The sequence below is a fragment of the Barbus barbus genome (genome assembly GCF_936440315.1).
Source record: "Barbus barbus genome assembly, chromosome: 23".
Taxonomy (NCBI): domain Eukaryota; kingdom Metazoa; phylum Chordata; class Actinopteri; order Cypriniformes; family Cyprinidae; genus Barbus; species Barbus barbus.
Genome location: NC_136751.1, coordinates 25,488,081 through 25,508,295, shown reverse-complemented (window position 1 = coordinate 25,508,295; position 20,215 = coordinate 25,488,081). Strand labels below are relative to the sequence as shown.

Here is a 20,215-nt window from a genome sequence, read left to right as displayed (position 1 = left end):
TTGAGTTTTGAAAGGAAGCGAGTGCATTTTGAGCCAGGGGCCACCGAGCATGAAAGCTCTTCATATCACACTTCAGCTCCAGTCCTTCAGAGAGCTCATTCACATGGCAGCAGGGATTTGATTGAAGGGAAATTGAGAGATGAATTTGATGACTTCCTCTCTGACAGCAGTTGCAGACTGTTTTCAGCTGGGTTATTAATTTAGTCTCTCCCAGCCACCCCAGATCGTTTATAATAAAGAATGTTTAGATGCTAAATTGATATTGCCCTTTAGATCATTACTTCGTGACTTTCCGCAGGATTTATTACTCACTGGTGAAAGAGACTATTTATTTACAGTGTCTGTGGTGCCACCTAGTGGTATCTCAATATAGGACAAACACATTACTAGAGCTGTTATACATTTGCTTAAGTGTTCAGGGATGCAATGTCTGTCATTAAGTGTTGATGTGTATCTATATTACATATTATATCGAAATTGTCATGTGAAATATGAAATCGTAACATTACTGAACCAATTTAAGACTTACCAGTTTTAAGTGACAATTTTTCTTTAAGATAATATATTGAAACTGAATAAATAACTGCTTAAATTACTTAAACACTTGTCAAAAAACACTTCAGCTTTACAGTATTAAATCCAATAAGCATTTCTCAATATTATTCCATAATACTGATTTAACTTTCCTCTCTCTCTCTCTCTCTCTCTCTCTCTCTCTCTCTCTCTCTCTCTCTCTCTCTCTCTCTCTTTAAATCATGTTTGATTGACAGGTGGGGAGTTGTTTGTTGGCTTGTACACTGATTACTGGGAGAATGATGCCGCTCTATATCGTCTAGGCAACCACAGTTTCATTAGGACTGAAGTGGGTGACAGACAGCAGTTGAATGGTGAGAGAAAACTATTGAAAATACAAGCACTTTCTGTTGCAGATAATGCTTCCTGGTGTCCTCAAGAAGTTGTTGCTGTTGTTGTTTAATCTAGCTTTAACCAGTAACACTTCTTTGGTCAACTGCCTTCACCAATTCCATTATTTGATATAAGTTTTATATACAATATACACTACTATTCAAAAGTTTGGGGTCAGTAAATTTTCTTTCTTTCTTTTTTTTTAAAGAAATTAATACTTTTATTCAGCAAGGTTGTTAAATGGATAAAAAGTGATAGTAAAGACTTATATAGAATGAATGTTGTTCTTTTTTTAAAAGCATTAAGCAGCACAACTGTTTGACCACTGATAATAAATCAGCATATATGAATGATTTCTGAAGGATCATGTGACACTGAACACTGCAGTACTGACTGATGAAAATTCAGCGCTGTGTCACATAAATAAATTATATTTTAAAGCATATTAAAATAGGAAACCAATATTAGAAATTGCAATAATATTTCACAATATTAATTCACAATATAAAATCTTACTGATCCCAAACTTTTGAACGACAGCGTATAGCCACTGGATATAAAACAAGTATACACATAAATGTGCATACATAGAATCAAATAGAGCAATAAAGTAGAATTCAAGATTGATGTACAGTTCATCCTGTGTGTGGTTTAGAGAGGCCTGCGGCATCCTGCTGTGAGCCGGTTTAATACTTCCCTTTGCTGTATATCTCCTCCTGCAGCATACGCGAGAACTGGCCTTCAGCCCAGAGCAGCGAGAGTGATGCTTTTACCATGCGTATCACTGTAGCAAGGCTTGTGGCCTCATTGTAGGTGCAGTTAACACATCAGCTCCACGCCAACTGTGACTGAAGATATATTCACAATGGCGTACTACAATGCTATTTTTGCAGTATGCACAGAATCCAACTGTATATGTGGATAGAATGCACAGATGATCTATAACAGTTGCCAGAATGTGCATTTAAGAACAGATAGTTTTGACTTAAATTCTGATTGGATGATGCATGAATTAAGCTTTTGTATTCATTCTGAAGATAGCCTGAGTGTGTCAGACAGATGTTAAAAAATATGGCATTCCCTCACTTCTCACATGTGATTCCGACCCCTGCTGTGATGCATTAATCATACAGAGAGACCGAGAGCGAGATGTTTGACACGTACCATCCATCTCTCTAACATCCATTCAGACATAATAAACCACGGTCAAATACCATCACATCCTTAGGTCATCTGCTCTAACATTCGAGTGCGTAATGCAGAGCATAGAGCACGACTCCATGGAGATTTTTACATTTTCTGTGTGCACTTAATAGTCTGGGGTTGAGTTCTGTTCATGTTTTGAATGGTGTTAACTGGTGTTAAGTGTTCTCGCTGCTGACTCATGAAGCGCTGAAGATCTAATCCCACTCACATTCACTGCACAAAGCTTCATTTCCCTCCAACATGCGGATCACACTGTATAATAAGATAGTGGGTTTATTCATATTTGATTATATAAGGCAAATGCATTTTGCACATTAAAATGACAGATTTATATCCTACATGTTGTTTGCATGTTAAAGCTGAACTTTTAGCATCCATTACTCCAGTCTTCAGTGCCACGTGATCCTTAGGAAAAATTATCATTGTAGCATTTATGTGGAAACCGTGATCATTTTTTAGGATCCTTTGATGAAGTGACAGTTCAATAAACAGCATTTATTTGAGATCGAAATCCTTTGTAACATTATAAATGTCTTTAATGTCACTTTTGATCAATTGAATGCATCCTTGCTGAATAAATGTGTTTTGAATGGTAGTGTATAAATATTACGCAGCAATGGTTTTTAATATTAATAATAAGAATCATTGTTAATAATTGAGCACCTATAATAATAATTGATAGTTTTCACATAAATATTAAGCAGTGTTTTTAGCTATAATAATCATTGCTTCCTGAGCAGCAAATCCCCATATTAGAAATATTTCTGAAGGATTATTAGATTGGAGTGATTATGCTAAAAATCCGGATGTGCCATCAGAGAGAGAGAGAGAGAGAGAAAAAAAAAACATTTTAAATATTTCAAAATATTTACTGTATTTTTGGATTAAATAAATGCAGCCTTGCAGGTGATCAGAAGAAACTTCTGTCAAAAACATGAAAAAAAAAAAAAAAATCCAAACTTTTACCAGTATTTTACAAGTGTGTATTTCTGTGTAATTCTAACCATACCTCTTTATATACAGTATATATATATATATATATATTTTTTTTTTCCTAGAGCCCAAGTTTGTGGGTTCGGCAGTGATCCCTGACAATGACGATCCTGCTGATAATAAGGTCTACTACTTCTTCACGGAACGAGTGGCCAACATGGAAGGAGGAAACAAAGCCGTTTACACCAGAGTGGCCAGAGTCTGCGCGGTATGATACCAAAAACATGCTTGAATCAAATTAGTCTTGCTTAGCATTCAAAAGCATGATCTATAATGCTTAAAGAAAGCGTTTACTTAGCTTTCCTCTTCATCTCAAAGCATATGCTATTGACCCCCTATACTCATAAAGGTTCATAGGAAACCAGACTCAATGAGATTCATTTCTGATGCTAACCAGCCAAGCACTGGCCAATTACTTTTTGTCTTTGACAAAATCTTGTGCTGCAAGACAGCACCACCCATGGGTCAGGTGAAATGAAGTGTCATTTTATATCTTCCCTGCTGTCAGAATGACCAGGGTGGTCAGAGGATGCTGGTACACAGATGGAGCTCTTTCCTGAAGACTCGTTTGATCTGCTCAGTGGCTGGACCCAACGGCATTGACACACACTTTGATGAGCTCGGTAGGGGACATTCTACTTTCTTATGATATAGAGAATTACCAGTACTAGGTCTAAAATTGTGTTTTTGTTGTGTACTGTAAGCATTTTGAACATCTCAGACTCGTCTTATTCTGTAGTGCAAGCGATTGTGTGTGTGATATTAGCCCATAAAGCTTGCACATATACTGTACATACTGTACATGAAATGTGCTTGCACTTACACACACAAATAAAATAGCATTTTTGCATTTGGCAGATGCTTTTATCCAAAGCGACATGCATTGCATTCAAGGTTTTCAGTTCTTGGCATTGCTAGTGCCTTGCTCTGCTGTTTGAGCTGCTGTAAAATGAACCATAAAAAGTATGTCATCTGGTTAGCGCTGACATATTTGTGATGCCATACCCTAATATTGCTTACTACTGTATATAGAAAACATAGTTTGCAACTTTTGATATAGCTCATGTATTGGAAATATACAGAGGAAGTCATTGTCCTAAGCAGTTATCTGGAATCCATCAACGTAGGGCCGCTTGACTGAAATGGCCACAATAGCACATTTAAAAAAAAAAAAAGCCTCAGATGAGCCGTTTCTTCCAGCTCAGTGATTTTATTCATCATATGCCTCAGAACAAAACTGCTGATAAATCAGTTTTTGCTATTCACATTTTGCCTTTCACTATAGATATTTCATCAGGTATCCATCTGTCCATCCGGATGAATTTGCAATAGATCTCACAGCATAAGCTAGCTGTGTGAATTGAAAATCTAAATCTGTTCCACCAGCTGTGCTGTTAAACCATCACCAAACTTTGTAATCTTGAAGCATCTCTCTGATGGGCCCTTTTACTTTCAGATGATAGCTCATTTGTTTCTGCACTGACATCCTATTAAACACCTCATCTGTTCCAAATATGTGCAAGATGAGACTATTATATCTATATAATCTATTTAATTGGCATTGTCATTTTTGTTATTCAGTTATATTTTACAACATTTTTATATTATTTTAATATATAATTAATAAATATGCAATCATTGTGTTACTACAGATGTATTGTTTGGCTTTGATGTGTAAAGAAACTTTCATTTTTTTTTATGCAATTGGCAGATGATTTTATGCAAAGTGATATGCATAACATTCAAGGAACACTTTTATTTAATCAGTTATTTTCTTGCTTTCCAAAAAAAAACAAAAAAACAGTTGCTTTCAGTTGCTGAAGTCCTAAGACTTGCAATAGCGGCTTCCAAGTCTTCATTACGTATCTTTCTGTATCTGTCCGCTGCTTTTGATATGGTCAACCACCAGATCCTCCTGTCAACCCTATTGAGAAAGGGCATCTCGGGAACCGCACTCCAGTGGTTTGAGTCTTACCTCTCTGATAGGTCCTTCAAGGTATCTTGGAGAGGTGAAGTATTCAAGTCGGCCACTTCTCTTCTCTGTCTACATGGCATCACTAGGTTCTGTCATTCAGAAACATGGCTTTTCATATCACTGCTATGCTAATGACACTCTACCTCTCATTCCATCCTGATGGTCCGACGATAATTGGTCAGCATGTCTAACAGACATTTCTTGCTGGATGAAGGACCATCACCTTCAACTCAACCTAGCTAAGACAGAACTGCTTGTAGTTTCAGCAAACCCATTACTTCATCACAATTTCACCTTCCAATTAGGCTCATCAAAAACAGCCAGAAACCTTGCAGTTGTGATTGATGATAAGCTGAATTTCTCAGACCACATTGCTAAAACTGCCCGGTCCAGCAGATTTGCTTTATACAATATTAGGAAGATCATGCCCTTTCTTTCCGAACATGCAACACAACTCCTTGTTCTGTCCAGACTTGACTATTGTAATGCTCTCTTGGCATGTCTTCCAGCCAATTCCATCAAACCTCTACAATTAATCCAAAATGCCACTGCAAGATTAATATTAATACGACCCAAAAAGAACGCACATCACACCTCTGTTCATCAGTTTGCACTGGCTACCAATAGCTGCTCTCATAAAATTCAAGGCATTAATGTTTGCCTGTAAAACCACCTCTGGCTCTGCAACCCTTTACCTAAATTCAGTACTTCAGACCTATGTGCCCTCTAGAAGCTTGCGTTCTGCAAGTGAATTACGCATTATTGTGCCATCCCAAAGTGGCACAAAATCACTTTCACAGACTTTTTCATTAACTGTTCCCACCTGGTGGAATGACCTGCCCAACTCAATCAGAGCAGCTGAATCCTTAGCCATCTTCAAGAAACGGCTAAAAACACATCTCTTCCATATTTATTTAACCCTCTAACTCTAGCACTCTCTATTCTAATTCTATTTTATCTATGTCTTCTTTTTATAAAACAAAACACACGCACACACACGACCGTAAATCAATTGCATATTTATTCTACTTGTTTCTTATAAAGAAACCTGTTTAGTATTTAATATAAGAACAAAGTAACCAGTCAGTATTTATATTCTTTTTCGATTTTTTATTTAATTTGTTGTATGTATATATATATATATATATATATATATATTGGTAGTACCTCATATAAATATTTTAGGCCAAAGAATTTTGGCTGCCAAAAAAATTGAGAAATATCTTCTCTAGTAAATGAATTTCAAACTCTTATTCATCTGAATTAACATATTTTCCTATTAAACAATCCCTAACCCTTATTCTAAATCAGAAGGCACTAACTGATTAATAATGTTGTTCCAGGTCCAAAAAAAGGATGTTGATCCAGCAAAATGCTGTAAAATCATGCTTAACACAAATTCAGGTTTATTTGATGATGACACTTTTTGTGTGCATCTGTGTTATTTTAGAGGATGTGTTCGTACTGCGGAAGAAAGATGAGAAAAATCCAGAGATCTTTGGTCTGTTTAGCACCACCAGGTGGGTGAGGTCACATGTGTCACTGAACAAAGCAATGTATACTTTTATATTCTCTGTTTATTTTGATGAACTGCAGCCTGGATGCTCATCTTCATCTGTTTTGTCACTCAGTGCCGTCTTTAAAGGATACGCAGTGTGCATGTATAACATGGAAGACATCCGTGCAGCGTTTAACGGGCCTTTTACATACCGGGAACGAACTGACCACCACTGGAAGGTGTACGATGGAAGGGTCCCCTACCCACGACCTGGATCGGTGAGTAATATTTGCTCCATCAGTTGCTTTGTGTCATCTTTTTGTTATGTCAGAAATCCCAGTGTACAAAATGTCACGGACTGTTGCGTTTACACATCCGACACATGGCCTCATTTGGAGGCCCACTTGAGTGAATGTTGAATTTTGGATCTTATTTATTCAGACGCACAAAATCTCTCATGGCAGATGAGTCTATTTTCAGCATGACTGTGCACATCGCTATTCTCCTCGAGTGTGTCATGCCAATTCTTTAACATTAATGCCTGAAACCGAGCACTTACGGAGGTACTGTGAAATCGAGGCGTTTAAATTGCCGTGGTCTGAATTATAATTATATCTGATATGTGCTGATTAATGTCCTTCTCTGGCTATTTATCTCCAGCCGATAAAAGAGTAAGATTTGTTTCCAATAGTAATGACATGTAATTCACAGTCATTTTCTCTGGTGCATCGTGTCTTGTCTCATATTGAAGAATCGGGGTACATCCATTGTTCACATTTCAGAATTTGTCTCAATTCTTCAGTTTTCATATGCTGTTATTCTTGGTAAAAGCAAATGAAAAAAGTATGTCTCTGACAGCTGACCTTTTAAAAGGCAATTTGGTAGCTTTAGTCTGCACTGCAGGATTTCTGATTAGTCTCTTGTTCTAAAAGGTTATAGCAGCGAGAAGCGGGCGAGCTATTCTCAGATCAGGAGCAACAAAATGAAAGACCTGAAGGCTTTCGTGGCTTGAAGAACTCTGTTCATGCTGTACTCATATTTACTGATGTTGGTCTCTCACAGTGCGCCAGTAAGATAAACGGAGGCCAGTTTTCCAGTTCAAAGGAGTATCCGGATGAGGTCCTGCGTTTTGTGCGTTCCCATCCCCTCATGTTCCAGGCGGTGCAGCCCGTTCACAGACGGCCCATTCTGCTGGACACTGAAGGAGGACGTAAACTCACACAGCTGGCGGTGGACCGGGTGGAAGCTGAGGACGGACACTACAATGTTCTCTTCATAGGGACTGGTATTCAACTTTAGTACCTATATTTCCTTTATACCTATACTAAATGTTCGCAGTGGGTCTAGCTTCTTTTTTATGTCTTGCTTTTTAAAGGAACATAACAATCAACTATTATTATTTTATTTGATCTCTAGTGTACAAAATCCCTAAAATTTAGAGTTTTGTAGCTTTAAGGCCAACTATAAGCTAATGTAATTCTAAAAAGTTGACAATTATTTTAGAATATATACACTACCGTTTGGGGTTTGAAAGATTATTTATTTTTTGAAAGAAATTAATACTTTTGTTCAGCAAGGATGCTTTCAATTTATCAAAAGTAACAGTAAAGACATTTTAATTTGACAAAAGATTTATCTTTCCAATAAATGCTGTTCTATTGAACTTTGTTCATCAAAGAATCCTGAAAAATGTGGTTGCCACAAAAACAACAACAACAAAATAACTGCTCAACTGTCAAATATAATTATAATACTGAACAGATAATAATCAGCATATGTGACCCTGGACCAGTCATAATGGTCAACTCTGAATAAATAAGCTTTCCGTTGATGAATGGTTGGTTAGGATAGGACGATATTTGGCTGAGATGCAACTATTTGGAATTCTGGAATCTGAGTGTGCAAAAAAATAAATTTAAAAAATCAATATTGAGAAAATCGCCTTTAAAGTTGTGCAAATGAAGTTCTTAGCAATGCATATTACTAATTAAAAATTAAGTTTTGATATATTTACTGTAGGAAATTTACTAAATATCTTCATGGAGCATAAAAGAAAAAATCTATCATTTTGACCCATACAATATATTGTTGGCTATTGCTACAAACATACCTGTGCTACTTATGACTGGTTTTGTGGTCCGGGGTCACATATTAGAATGATTTCTGAAGGATCATGTGACACTGAAAACTGGAGTAGTAATGATGCTGAAAATTCAGCCATTATATGAATTACATTTTAAAATACATAAAATCATCAGAAAACAGTAATTTAAATTTTACAAATGTTTCACAATATTACATTACGTATTATATTACATAAATAATTCTGGTCCTCTCTCTTTAACCCAGATAATTCTGTAGTATTAAAAATGATCACAATCTACAACAAAGAAGCCGACACAGTTGAAGAAGTTCTTCTGGAGGAATTGCAAGTTTTCAAGGTCATCAGAAGTCCTTTGCGTGACTTTTTATCTTTATACTGAAACCATTTAATTTCCGTTGGAAACAATCTTCACACTAAACACAGTTTGTTTTTGTTTTTTTCATTCTAGGTCCCTGTTCCTATTACAGAGATCCTCATCTCTACCAAGCGAGTAAGACTTTCTCAGTTTGTCCTCACAGACACTGTAGTATTCCCACCTGGAGATGGTGGTATTGAGTAAACTTTTCACGGATGAGTGATCATCTTGAAACCTATGGCAAATTCAGCATTTATAACAAGTCATATGCTTCATAGTTAATTATTCATTCTTGCAGTCATTAGTAAATATTATGAATCAAATATGAGCATCTTTTGTTCTGTGTTATTAATGTAATATATTATATTATTTACAATGCACACAAATAATTGCAGAATGATTTTATCTGCATCATTATGCTAACGTGGTGATTTGGACATAATGGTATTCATCACATGTAACAAAGCGGTTGACAGCAGTGTTTGTATCTCCATAGCAACAGCTGTACGTGGGCTCTGAGTTGGGTGTAACACAGATCCGTGTGCACCAGTGTGGGCTGTACGGTTCAGCCTGCGCTGACTGCTGCCTGGCCAGAGACCCCTACTGTGCATGGGACGGGTTCACATGTTCCCGGTACTATCCTGCTGGGCTGTATACAAAAAGGTACTAGCAATTTCATAAAGATATATAGTAAATGTATAGCCTATATTTAGTCAGGTCATTTTTATTTGTGTAACACTTCTCACTACATATTGTTCCAAAGCAGTTTTACAGAAAATAATGCCTTAAAGGGATAGTTCACCCCAAAAATATAAATTGCCATCATTTACTCACCCTTGAAGTGTTCCAAACATATATATATAATATATAATAAATGAAAGTTTCACTTTTTGAAATTTTACAAATTTTTTAAAACTTTTTCATGATATTCAAATTTTTTGAGATGCACACACACACACACACACACACACACACACACACATCAAAATATTTAATTATTCCGATTGTTATGCTTAAAATTATCTCCTTGCATAGATATGAAAAGTAGAAATTGCACAACTAATTTTATTATTTGAAACCTAATGCAACTATTTTGTCATATTTGCTGGTTTGAGATTTTGTCATGTAATGCAATAATATTCATACATTCTTACAGCAAATTAATAATTTGTTCTTAATTGTTTAGGTTAATGTAGATTTTAATGTTCTCCAAGGGTGGCAATCTTTTCCTTTAAACCTCTTTTAGTAGAAGTCACTTCATCATATGCCTATTGACATTTTAATATTTTAATCTTAAACAAACACACTAAAATAACTTGTTCATTTGGGAGGTCTGTGCATAAAAATGCTCTGTAAATATCAGTCTTGGACTGGTAGTGCATATACTGACAGTACTGAGACTGTACGAAAATAAGAAAATTTTAGGCGTCTTGACATTTGGAAAAGATGATGTGTTTTATTTCCATGTCTTGCATTGCAAAATTAGGTTATTAATGCATTTCTTGATGAAGCAACTTTTTTTAGTCTACAGTTTCTAGCTTGTCAGAATGTGCATGTGCACGATAATCTTGTTCGCTTTCCAACCCAGTGTTTCCATTAGTGCGCTCAGTGAACTTGGAGAGTGTGTGTTTTTGTGAGAGCTCTTTTGATGTTTCACTTAGCCACAGGATATAGCTTGTGTGCCGAGCGTATCGGAGCGAAGGGCGAGTGGGAGTGTTTCCCTAATCCAGACTCAAAGGCCTGTCAGCTGTCTCAGTGTGGTCATCAATCTGAGCTTGTTAGCGATTGATGCTAACACCTCACGTCCATATTAATACCCATCACACACTCACTTTGTATGCAAAGCCAGACAAGTCACACACAATCGGCACCAAATGACTGTCAGTGTCATTACTCAAAGAGTACGGACAAAAAACAGAGCGAGTCTGATTGCATTTCTGTCACTTCCCTGTACTGTTACACACCTTGGGTGGCAGGATGATATTATGACAATTGCAGGCAGACATGCGGGCTGTGTCTGGGTTATATCAATGTCTCATTTTTCTCTCTTATTCTTTAGGCGCTTCAGACGGCAAGACGTCCGCCATGGCAACGCGGTTCAGCAGTGCAACGGGCTTCAGCTTAGCGGTATGTTCTGGCCAGAGCTTGATCAATGGAGGATATTAGAGTCTTAGAAGCTTTATAGGGAAAAGTGAGGCGGATGAGATCTGTGAAAGTTGAAGAGGTTGGAGTACACTTATTTCTGACGCTTCATGCACAGATGGTGCTTTTACTTTAGCAGAAAGACATCCTGTGAAGGTGACTGCCCAGTTCCTTTATTCCAGAAATATTTTACCTATGCGTTTTCTCCATTTCATCTTGAATCAAACCTACTTCAAATATAAGGTCTGATATTAAAGTTAAAAGATATTAACAATGTGAAGAAAAGTACAAATTCAAAACTTTAAATGATTGAATTTAACATTGTTTATGGTGGAAAGAACGTTAAAGCATAGCCTACTGTAACTATAATATCTATGCATATAGATAATGTATATTATTTATATATTTAGTGACAAAATATTCAAATGTTTTCGGTCAGTGCGTTTTTTTTTCAGCACAATTGAAAATAACTAAGGCAGACAAAAGTGAAAACACCGTTAAAAATGAAACATATGGGAATGAAAAAATGTAAGACTGTGTTTACCTGAGAACATAAAAATGAAAACACAATGTCAACAGTTGACACAAGTTTGAATCCTGTTGCAAGATGTTGATTGTGTTCAGTGTTGAAAATATCACCTTAAAAGGAATATATTAGACTAGGCTGTTCAGTATGTGGGTATGTTTGTGTTACAGAAGAACAAATCATCTCAGAAAAGCTGGTATATGGTGTGGAGAACAATAGTACCCTGCTGGAGTGCAGACCACGATCACTGCAGGCGTCTGTAACATGGTACATTCAACATGGCGTGGATATGGAGGAGGTACAAACACATGCATCTAGAATATACAGACTTTTATCATTTTAAATAAAATGTGTTATATTATATTACTAACCTAACTCTTTTTTTTATTTTTATAATTATAGAAGGAAAAAATTATAAATAATTGATCAAAAAAAAAATTCCTCCATAATAATATATAATTGTTATATTATATTATATTATATTAAAATGACATAATACTTTCCGAATCCCTAACCCTAAGATAACTTTTTTTAACTTTTATTATTACGATGGGTATATATACATACATTTATGCACACACACACAGACAGAAATGTGTGTGTGTGTGTGTGTGTGTGTAATATAGAGCTCTCCTCATATGGTCAGGTTCAGAAATGATTTCATCACAAGCTATGGTCTGAACCCCTGCTGAGAGAGGGCTGTTAAATATAGATTAAAGCTTCATTTTACTATTCTGACCACAGGGAGGCTGAGTAATATAGCCCCTAGTGATTCAATTCATCTTAAATAGAAAAGAAGAACGTCACTCTGACCATCTCTGTGCTCCAAGACATCTCTCTGCAGAATCATGGTAAATTAGACTTTTAATAATGACACATATATCAGTCATATTAGTTAAGCCGAGCATCATTACAATAGCTTTTACTTGTGTTTAGGGATTAGAACAGATTCCCCAAAAGTATTTTATTTTCATACACCTAATGCATAATTATACCTTAAATCATGTGGGTTAACAATGTTGTGGAAAGTTACTTTTAAAAGTAATGAATTACAATATTGGGCTACTCCATAAAAAGTAACTATTTGCGTTAATTAGTTCATTTTTACGGTAAGTAATCCATTACATTACTTTTGCGTTAATTTTTGTCACCTGGGCTGGGATTGCTTATTTGTTTTTGGTAACAAAAAACCCAAAGGTTATATTTTTGACAACTGTAAAGTGAATTTACTAAGCCTCAGGATGAAAGAAGTGCCTCTGTCTCTGCACTTACTCCCAATTTCTCTCAACACAGGGACTGGAGAGATGTTAGTGAATAAATGGGAAAAAAACAAAGTAACTGGCGTTACTTATTTGAAAAATTTACTCAGATATTTAGTTGTAAATGTAAAAGTAATGCATTACTTTATAAGTTACTTGAAAAAAAGTAATCTGATTATGTAACTAAGACTTGGAAGTGGACCCGTTTGACTTGGACCAGCCTAGAAACCAGCCAGAATAGCCTATCAAGCAAAGTACACAAATTTTGATAGTGTCCTTTGCATGCTGTTTCTCTCCTTCAGGTGAAAGGCGATGATCATGTGATTCAAACCCCCCACGGCCTGTTGCTCCTTAAAATAGCGAAGGGAGACGCAGGGGTCTACGTGTGCCAGTCCACAGAGCACGGCTTTGTCCAGACGGTGGTGCGTGTCACTTTGGAGGTGTTGGATGAGGGGAAAGTGGAGGGTTTGTTGCATAAAGGCGAGGAAGATGAAGGCGATTCTCCGCACAGACCTCCACCCTGCCCCTTCCCCAGCCTGCCTTCTGTTCCATCCTCCTCAAAGCTCTGGTACAAGGATTTCATGCAGCTGATCGGCTACAGCAACTTCCAGCGGGTGGAGCAGTACTGTGAGAAGGTGTGGTGCGTGTCTGACAGGAAGAGGAAGAAACTCAAGGGAATGGCACCCAAATGGCGGTACACACCCGGGGCAGAGCAGCGGGCGAGAGCACGGGCACCTCGACACACACAGGGACAGTAAAGACTGTTAGAACATTCAAACTCATGCTCCGTGCAGATGATTACATATAGACAGTTTTATTATTGTTATTATTAAGAAAGGAATGATTGGTAAAGTCATTAAAGCATTTCTTTTAGAGTCTTTAGAGTTGCATCATTTGACCTGATAACTATTAATCTGTAGTCAATATGCCAGATAAGTCATTTTTTCATAGACGTCATAGATCATAGCAAAACGAAACCGTTTACATTATGCAAATATACATTAACACAAATATACTACATTGCTAATTTTTTTCCCTATGATTTACACTACCATTCAACAATTTGGGGTCATTAAGATTTTTTTTTTAAAGAAATAAATAGTTTTATTCAGCAGGGACACTTTTTTGTTGTTGTTACAAAAAAAAAGAAATTATAATAATAATTCAAATAAATGCTGTTCTTTTGAACTTTTTATGCATCCAGTAATTCAGAAAAAAATGTATCACAGTTTCCACAAAAATATTGCACAGCTCAGCAGTTTTTTACATTGATAATAAGTAAAAAATTTCTTGAGCACCAAATCAGCATATTAGACTGATTTCTGAAGGATCATGTGACACTGAAGATTTGAGTAATGATGCTGTAAATCCGTCTTTGCATTACAGGAATAAATTACATTTTAAAATGTATTCAAATAGAAAATGTTTATTTTAAATTGTAATAATTCACAATATTACAGTTTTACTGTTCACAATATTACTGATCTAGTAAATCCAGCCTTGATGAGCATTACGTCATCCAAATCCTAAAATTTTGAATGGCAGTGTATTTCTGTGTTTAAATTCAGCGAGTCACATCCTGTTATTGGAAATAAAAACATTTATTTTGCATTTTTAATTCAATTTGGTATTAGGACACTTTAACTGTTATTAATTATTTGAACACATTACTAAGGAGATTAAAAATCATTTGCAGCACTGGAAATAGATCTTTGGGTTGAGTATTGCAGTATGGGAACTATAAGTCTTAAGTCTTTAAAATGGCATGCATGGCACATTTTAGAAAATATAACAGGTCATTCAGCTATTCCATTGTTATGGGAAATAAGAAGAATATACATAGAGCATGCATACCACAAATGCATGGAATTACTTGGTGTACCTTTAAAAACTGAAAAAAAGGAAGAAAATGTGTAATCGATGTGAATATTTGTATAGGGCTCTTGTGTAACATTTGTGCTAGAAAGAAAATACTGAAGTTCTTCTACGGAAACTTCTACCTAACTGACTGGGCCATTAAAAGACAAGGGGTTCAAAGACCCTCTCAGGATGTGAAAGGAAACGTTTTCTCTTGGACTGCTCTGAACAATGACGCATGGCGGAGGCCAGCTGTCCTCTTGTCAACGATGTGAGATTTCCTCTGAAGATCTCACAGAATGACTTTTCCACTGTTGACAATTCAAGAGTTCCATTCAACTGAGGAAAACATTTCTGTGAACGGTTACTTGGCTTCTAAAAAACCCTCCTGACAAAACTTACGCACATACTGAGTATATTTATCTGCATTTTCATTATTTTATAAATTATTTTAGTTGGTGTAAGATTTGTTAGTGTTTTTGTAGTAGTTTTAGATGTTCTCATAGTTTTAACTGGACATGTAATAATGCATTTCAGTTGTGTATAGGTTGACCGTAATGAGTTTCTATCAGCATTTCAAACAACATCATCTTCCTTGGTTAGTGTTTAAGACAATATTTGTTTGCTGTGAACTACTAAATTAGAAGTGAGGTCAACAGTTTTGCCCTGTATAATGGTGTGTAAAAATGTGTTAAACCTTTTAATTGCTGTGTTGTATAATAAATGCCATAAATCCACACAGGGTCGAGTTTTAGCTGGTTAACGTGGCCCTGTTAACCCCTGCTGGTAGATGCTGTAACTACACCATTGACCAGCTGCTGTTGAGATAAATGGGAATGCTAACAGACAACGGTTTCACGACTTTTTCCAGCTATCAATGACTTTCTTATAATATACACTACTGTTTGGGATTGGTAAGATTTTTTTTCTTTAATGTTGAAAGAAGGTCAAAGCTGCCTTTATTTGATCAAATATACAATAAAGCAGTAATTGTCACGCGTTGGTTTCAGTTTAGTTCCTGTTTGTCCTTATTTGGTCGGTTTCCTGTCATTAGTTTATCATCGTTTATTCCATTCACCTGTTTTGTATTTATCATCTCGTTTGTTCCTTTGTTCCAGTCCCTTTATAAGTCCAAAGTTCTCCCTTAGTCTTTGTCTTGTTTTAATGTTTTATAATGGTATAGTGTGTTGATGCCTATTAAAACTCCTTTTCATCCACTCCGTGTCGTGCGCCTGCCTCTACAACCACAAAACCTTTACAGAAACCAAGACCAATACAGTATATGGAGTTTGCGGCTCGCCTCACTGCCCTGGCCCGCCGAGATCTGCCGCCGACTCAGTATGCGAAGGAGTTCAGCAGACTCGCTGTATGGATGGGGCCAGACGATGCCACGCTGAACTCCTTGTTCTGGATCGGGGCTAATTACCATCGCCTGTGGACCTCCCAGACACCACCGGACTCAGCTGGAGGGAAGGGATCTTCCGGTCTCTGGAGAGTGTCCTGCCCCGATCCAGAACCAACCCGCCGACCGCAGCTCGCTCCAGCCCGCCGTCTACGGCAAAGCCTATGCCGCTGCCGTCCGTGGGGAAGCAAAGCCCGCCATTCGCAGGGAAATCAAGCCAGCCGCCGTTCGCGGCCGCCACAAGCCTGCCGCCATCCGCGGCCAATGTAAGACTGTCGCTAGTGGCCAACGCAAGCCCATCTGCAGAGAGTATGGCAGGCCCTCCAGCAGAAAGTATGGTAAGCCCGCCTATAGAAAGTATGGCAAGCTTACTGATGCTTGGTCGTGCGCTCCTGGACATGGCACTACCACTGGAGTTTGCTGCGCCCACTCTAGCCCCAGAGTCTCCTTCGCCTCTGCTGGTCCCATCCAGCCCTTCGTCTCCTGAGTTCCCCAAGTCGGCCAGCTCCACTCCTCGCTAGTGCCCTCCAGTGCCTGCTCCTCGCCAGTGCCCTCCAGTGCCTGCTCCTCGCAAGAGCCCTCCTTCGTCTCCGGTGGTCCCGTCCAGTTCTCCTTCATCTCCGCTGGTCCCATCCAGCTCTCCTTCGTCTCCACTGGTTCCGTCCAGCTCCGCGCTTCCAGAGCGCCCCCAAGTGTCCGCGCTTCCAGAGCCTTCTCCTCCTGAACTGCTCCCAGAGGGGAACTTCCCCAAGAATTTTTTTTGGGGAGGGGGGCAGGGGGGCAATATAGTCACTGCCTGTGTGGCCTGGCCAAGGGTCAAGGCCACGGAGTCTCCTGTCCTGCTATGGCCTCCCGAGCTCCCCGATCCGCCATGGCCTGCTCCAGCCTCCCCGATGTGACTGTTATGATGCAAGAGGCACCTTCCGGAAGGGGGACGATATCTGTCATGTTTTGGTTTCAGTTTATTTCCTGTTTGTCCTTATTTGGTCGGTTTCCTGTCATTAGTTAATCATCGTTTATTCCATTCATCGGTTTTGTATTTATCATCTCGTTTGTTCCTTTTGTTCCAGTCCCTTTATAAGTCCTCAATTCTCCCTTAGTCTTTGTCTTGGTTTAATGTTTTATAATGGTATAGTGTGTTGATGCCTATTAAAACTCCTTTTCGTCCACTCCTTGTCATGCGCCTACCTCTACAACCACAAAACTGTTACAGTAATATTGTAAAATATTATTACAATTTAAAGGTGTCTTCAGTTTGAATACATTTTAAAACGTAATTTATTCTTATGATGGCAAAGCTAAATTTTCAGCATCTATTATTCATGCCTTCAGTGTTATATGATCCTTCAGAAATCATTTTAATATGCTGATTTGCTGATCAAGAAATATTTTTAACAGTTGTGCTGCTTAATATTTTTGTGGAAACTGTGACTCAGAATCTTTGATAGAAAATTCAAAAGAACAGCATTTATTTGAAATAGAAGTCTTTTGTACCATTATTAATGCCTTTATTGTCACTTCGGGTCATTTTACTGTCGCTTTTTCATCCTTCCTTTTGTTCCTTTCCAAAACAAAAAATCTTATTGACCCCAAACTTCTGAATTGTTATATTGTTTTTGTTTGATATGAAATATATCTTATGTCTTGCTGAAACCCAGCTTTGGAGTTCAGGGTGAGCATGATGGGAAGAACCATATTGTTTTTGACATGATGGATGGAAGCAGTTTGTATTCATGGAGGTCCATAACATGGCGTATTAATATTCAGCCTTGTGACTTTCCACCACAGCCGTTCTCCTGCTCTTTCTTCTTCTCTCTGCTTATTGCAGATGGGCCCCTTAATTAGCAATATGTACGCCGGTCTGCAATGGAAATAATGTATTTCATTTATGAGCGAGACAGTCGCCCGAGTGTGTCGCTGATAACGCCTCATCATAAACATGCGGCAGACCCTGTGCTGATGATTCGTTATAATGGAGATTGCTTCCACAGTCCTTCATTTTTCTCATATTTAAAACATTTCAACATAGCACTGAGTTCAAGAACCTTTTGCTCATGTTCAGATTATGTACTTAATGTTTTATTGCATTGAAATGACGAAGATTGGTGTCTGAGATCAGTCTGTGCTAAACTATTTTAGCATGTTTTCTGTTAGTTCTTCTATATCTTGCCAGGATCCAAAATATTTGCCAGAAATGAATGGAGAAAAAGTACCATCCATTTAAAACAGTAGTTTACCCAACATGAAATTTCTCTCATGTTTCTCGCCCTCATATCATTCTTGACCCTCTTAAATAGCACTTCGTTTGCCTTTCTTTTCTAGACAGCTGCATTTAGGGTTGGAGGATACAAGCAGTGATGTTTTAGTATTGTTTTTATACTTTTATATTTATTCATTTATTTGTTAACTTTTATATTTAAATTTTAGTTTAAGTTTGAGTAATTTATGTGCTTTTGTCATTTTAATTAGTTTTACATAGTTTTAATTTTATTGTACTCTTAGTAATTTTAGTATTTTAAAATTATATATATATTTAATTAGTTGCTAAGGGAAACCTTTTTTTTCAGTGTAATTTTTCATCTAATATTTATATTATCTTTAATTAAATAGCTGAAAAGTTTTATTTGTTTTAATTACCAATAGCAACACCTTTTTTCCAAGCTTTTAAAGGCACCATAAAAGTAGATGTTTACAATTTGTTTACGATGTTTGAATGTTCAGTTGAATCTATTTAATTATTATTTTACGCAGTTTACAAAATCTGTATTTCAGGATGACACGTTTATATATACAGTATATAAATAAATATATACTGTATATATAAACGTGTCATCCTGAAATACTGATTTTGAAATACTGATCATATATATATATATATATATATATACAGTATGTGTATATATATATATATATATATATATATATATATATATATATATATATGATCCACCAATATGTTCTTTGTCAAACCCCTTTGAAGCATGTTTTATTAGATTGTGAGAAAACTTTTTTACATAGTTAACACCTTTGAAGATATTTTTAATTAAAACCAAATTTTAGTTTGTTTGTTTTTTAGCAAAAGATAAATTGTTTAAAAATGAAATAAAGCTTGCTATTAAAAGTAGCTACAGAAGCTGGCATAAAACATTTACAAAACCAGTCTAAATGATTTGTTCATGGAAAGCATATTCTGTAGAAGGAAAATAACCAGTGGTCAAACTATTGTTTTTATTGTTGAAATGAGTTATTTTACATTTCAACTATTCCTAGCAAATTGGCAAACTGATGGTCAGTTTGTCTTTGAGTCTTTAAACAGCACCGGAAATTGGAAATATAAAGGAGGCACCGAAGCTGAAAGTTATGTGTGAATCATTTCCTGAAGATACATAGTTCTTCTTTTCTTGCTGAGCACTTCTTTTCATTCTGTTGGTGTAGATTTAGGCTAATTTTAGCCTATTGAAAGGAAAACGAGTCACACTCTCATAAGGGATGTTTGCTCGGTTTCATTCAGACCTAGTTTTATTGAACTCATTCCTCTCATGAGAAGAACACCTCTCACAGCCGGCTTCCTGTCTTTAGCTTTACTCACCTCGCCCACAGACATCTTTTTATAAAGGATTCCTGAAAAAGTGTGTGATCATGGTATGCTTGCGGTTCAAAGGCTTCCGTTGACAGTGCAACAGCATTTTGTGGAGGTGTCTTATCTCGTCTTAACACAGATATCCTCCTAATATTCAGTATCGTCACCAAACGCCTTTAATTTCAGTTAGTGACCTTTTTCTCTTCACCTGTGATTATAAAGACTGAAGCCTTTTAAAGGCAATGTGAATTGCTGTTTTCAATCCATTTTGCTTCTGCAATTTGACATGTTTTAGAAGAGGGGTGTCAGCCCTGCAGAGTTTAGTTTCAACCCTAATTAAACACACCTGATCCAACTAATTAGGTCCTTCAGACTTATTTGCTGCGGCCCTCCAGGAACTGAATTGGACACC

The 20,215-nt window shown here is 37.0% G+C and overlaps 1 protein-coding gene across 1 annotated transcript in view; it reads left to right on the top strand.

Moving 5' to 3' along the window:
- LOC306843221 (semaphorin-3E-like) overlaps positions 1-15,829 on the top strand; it is a 41,857-nt gene extending 26,028 nt beyond the window's left edge. The window contains exons 6-17 of the mRNA XM_079374558.1: positions 771-887; positions 3,171-3,313; positions 3,614-3,728; positions 6,531-6,600; positions 6,712-6,856; positions 7,641-7,863; positions 8,928-9,019; positions 9,131-9,172; positions 9,534-9,700; positions 11,097-11,164; positions 11,876-12,003; positions 13,267-15,829. Coding sequence (XP_079230684.1) covers positions 771-887; positions 3,171-3,313; positions 3,614-3,728; positions 6,531-6,600; positions 6,712-6,856; positions 7,641-7,863; positions 8,928-9,019; positions 9,131-9,172; positions 9,534-9,700; positions 11,097-11,164; positions 11,876-12,003; positions 13,267-13,722 — 1,766 coding nt within the window. The 3' untranslated portion in view covers positions 13,723-15,829. The remainder of the gene's footprint in view (positions 1-770; positions 888-3,170; positions 3,314-3,613; positions 3,729-6,530; positions 6,601-6,711; positions 6,857-7,640; positions 7,864-8,927; positions 9,020-9,130; positions 9,173-9,533; positions 9,701-11,096; positions 11,165-11,875; positions 12,004-13,266) is intronic.
- Positions 15,830-20,215: the final 4,386 nt, after the last annotated feature.